Source organism: Pterocles gutturalis, unplaced genomic scaffold (genome assembly GCF_000699245.1).
Source record: "Pterocles gutturalis isolate BGI_N339 unplaced genomic scaffold, ASM69924v1 scaffold25333, whole genome shotgun sequence".
Lineage (NCBI taxonomy): Eukaryota > Metazoa > Chordata > Aves > Pterocliformes > Pteroclidae > Pterocles > Pterocles gutturalis.
This window is the reverse complement of record NW_010123713.1, coordinates 884-3812: the sequence shown is the minus strand read 5'-3', so window position 1 is coordinate 3812 and position 2929 is coordinate 884. Positions and strand designations below refer to the sequence as shown.

The window sequence follows — 2929 nt, the reverse complement described above, 5'->3', positions numbered from 1 at the left end:
GGGGGGGCACAGAGGCAGCAGGAAGCAGCTTGTTTTAAAAAAACGAACAAAAAAAAAGGTTTTTATTGCGCTTGGGACTTTGGTTATAAGGAAACGGAAGTTGTAGGGCTCTGTCCAGCTCCCACAGCAAGCACGAGAGCCAGACCGCCCGTGTCTTGGGGTGGGGGAGATGGAGATGCTCAGTCCCCCGGCCATGAGACAAGGGGTCCCCCAGCACCCAGGGGCAGCCGGGGATGGTCGATATGTCCCGCGTGGGAATGCTAAAGCACTTAGGGAGTGTGTTTATGGCTTATAGGTCAGCTCAGCTTGTCTCTGTCATCTGGGTTTTTCCAACCTTTCTTCCTCCCGCTCCATTGTACAGCCCCGGCATGGTTTCCCATCAGAGAGGAGCACTGGGAAATTATTTTGGGCTCAATCCATCCCGGACGGGGTCAGAGCCAGAGCAGTACGACTCGGTGGGTCCAGCCCAGCCAAGCGTGTTGGACCACAGGCTTCAGCGGTGAAAGGGAAGGGGGGGGTGGAAATTCAGCTGCATCACATCTGGGAGAGGCACTGAGGGTGGCAGAGCCCAGTCCTGCAAGGTGCAGGCACCCTGGGTGCTCCTAGCACCCAGCCAGCAGGAGTCCTGGCTGCTCCTGCAGGTATGAAGCCTAGGGAAAAGCTTCTCCTCCACAAAACTGGCCTGATCCAAGCCCGTGGCCCCATCCAACGTGTCCTACTGTACCCATCCTGCTTATGAAGCTCATCACATCTCTGTCCCCTAGAGCCACGTGCCCTGGGACCCCATGCCCAGGCTGTTCCCCTACTCTCAGACTTGTCCTTCTGCTCCTGGTGCTCCAATGTGAGGTTGGTGGTGGGAAGGATGCTCCTGGCCAAGGGCCCGGGTGCTGGTCACGGCAGGGATGTCATATTTGGTGCCACAGGACTGATGGGATCCTCTTTGTGAGAGATCCCCTCCCTGGTGGCGGCTGGCTGGTGGTGGGCTCTGGGGATGGGTGATGATCATTCAGTTGAGTGTAGACTTTAATCCTGCAGCCCCACTGCAGTCTCAGGAGGAAGATAAGTCAGGAGGTGGCAGGTTTGGACGCCTAGAAAGTGGCAGCAGGGTGAGGATCTGCTCTACATAGAATCATGGAATGATTTGGGTTGGAAGGGACCCTAAAGATTGTCTAGTTCCAACCCCCTGCCATGGGCAGGGACACCTTCTACTAGCCCAGGTTGCTCAAAGCCTCATCCAGCCTGGCCTTGGCATCACCCAAGCTTGTCTGAAGATCTCAACTAACGGAGCCCAGCCTTGACCCCCATCTAAGGGGGGGCTGACCTACCAGCCCTGGGCCTGAGTCTTGGCCCCCTTTGACTCCTGACCGCCCACAGTTCCCAGAAGCTCAGCAAAGGCATGGCACTACGTGAAGATAAATGCTACAGAAAGAGGGGGAACCCCCCTGAGGAACCCTTTCCTCCTCCCTTTAACAGCAGAGCGCGATGCCCAAAGCCAGCAGGAGGGTCCCCAGGGGGACCTGGGGCACCGCTCCTCCAGCCCTGCTCTTTGACTCCCTTGGCATGTGGTAAACGATCACCAGCTTCTCTCCGGCACTGGAGGGATCCATTTCATCCCCCTTGTAGCAGCTCCGACCCCCAAGGTGGCTAGCTTGGGGGTCATCTCGGAGCAGGTCTTCAGCTGGATTCTCCGACCCAGCCAAGGCCACGTTGACCGAGACGTCCCGTGTGCCCACATCGTTGACGGCGAGGCAGGTGTAGATGCCTTCATCCTCCTTGCTGAAGTTGGGGATGGCCATGGTGCCGTTCTTGAAGACCAAGAAGCGCTCTCTGCTCTGCTTGACATTCCCATCCCGCGCCACGTTGGGCCCATTGATCTCCACGCGGCGGCTGGAGGTCTGGATCCTCCACCTGATCTCCGGTGGAGGGCTGCCTGCCACACTGCAGTGCAGGGTCAGGGTGAGCCCATCGTACATGACGGTGTTGTCCAGGTTGGAGAGGTAAGTGAGCTGCACGGAAGGGGCAACGCAGTAGTGGTCGGGGATGTCTGTCACTGCCCTGCCCTTCAGCCTGCCGGGAGCCACGCAGAGGGTAGACCCCCCCTTGGTGATGGAGACTGAGGTGTTCTCAGTCCACTTCTTCAGCCAGAAGACCTTGCAGGAGCAGTTGAAGGGGTTGTTGAAGATCTGCAGCTGGGACAGGGAAGGCAGGTTGTCAAAGGTGCCCTCGGCCAGGGTGGTCAACTCGTTGTCGTTGAGCCAGAGGGACCTCAGGTCCTTCAAGGAGCGGAAAGCATCCCGGGGCAGCCCAGCCAGGCGGTTGTTGTTCATCTTCAGGATCTGCAGCCCACTGAGGTTACGGAGGTCTTGCCAGGGGAAATCTGCGATCTTGTTGTGGCTCAGGTCCAGGTTCTTCAGGTGCACCAACAAGGCGAAAGCCCCCGGCTCCACCACCCCGATCTGATTGTAGCCCAACCACAGCGACTGCACTTCGGGAACCTCGGCAAAGGAGCCCTGCCCCAACCAACCGATCCTGTTGGCCGACAAGGTGAGGATGGTCACGTTGGAGGACAAGCCCTTGGGTACATCCTGGAGATCCTTGTAGGCACACTCAGCCAACAGCCGCCCGTTCTTCTTGACGGAGCAGGAGCAGGCACTGGGACATTGTAGCCCAACCACAGCGACTGCACTTCGGGAACCTCGGCAAAGGAGCCCTGCCCCAACCAACCGATCCTGTTGGCCGACAAGGTGAGGATGGTCACGTTGGAGGACAAGCCCTTGGGTACATCCTGGAGATCCTTGTAGGCACACTCAGCCAACAGCCGCCCGTTCTTCTTGACGGAGCAGGAGCAGGCACTGGGACAGGCCAGGCAGGGCCCCAGGAGAGCAGCCAGCCCCAGGCAGCAGAGCAGGGGCCTCATCCTTCCTCCCTG

General features: G+C 58.8%; 1 protein-coding gene across 1 annotated transcript; it reads right to left on the bottom strand.

The window, feature by feature from the left end:
• Window positions 1–1466: 1466 nt before the first annotated feature.
• Window positions 1467–2917, bottom strand: ISLR (immunoglobulin superfamily containing leucine-rich repeat). The gene is made up of 2 exons (XM_010078024.1): window positions 2696–2917; window positions 1467–2495 (listed from the first exon to the last, which is right to left on the bottom strand). Exons 1-2 carry the CDS (start codon window positions 2915–2917, stop codon window positions 1467–1469), a joined length of 1251 nt encoding a protein of 416 aa, XP_010076326.1.
• Window positions 2918–2929: the final 12 nt, after the last annotated feature.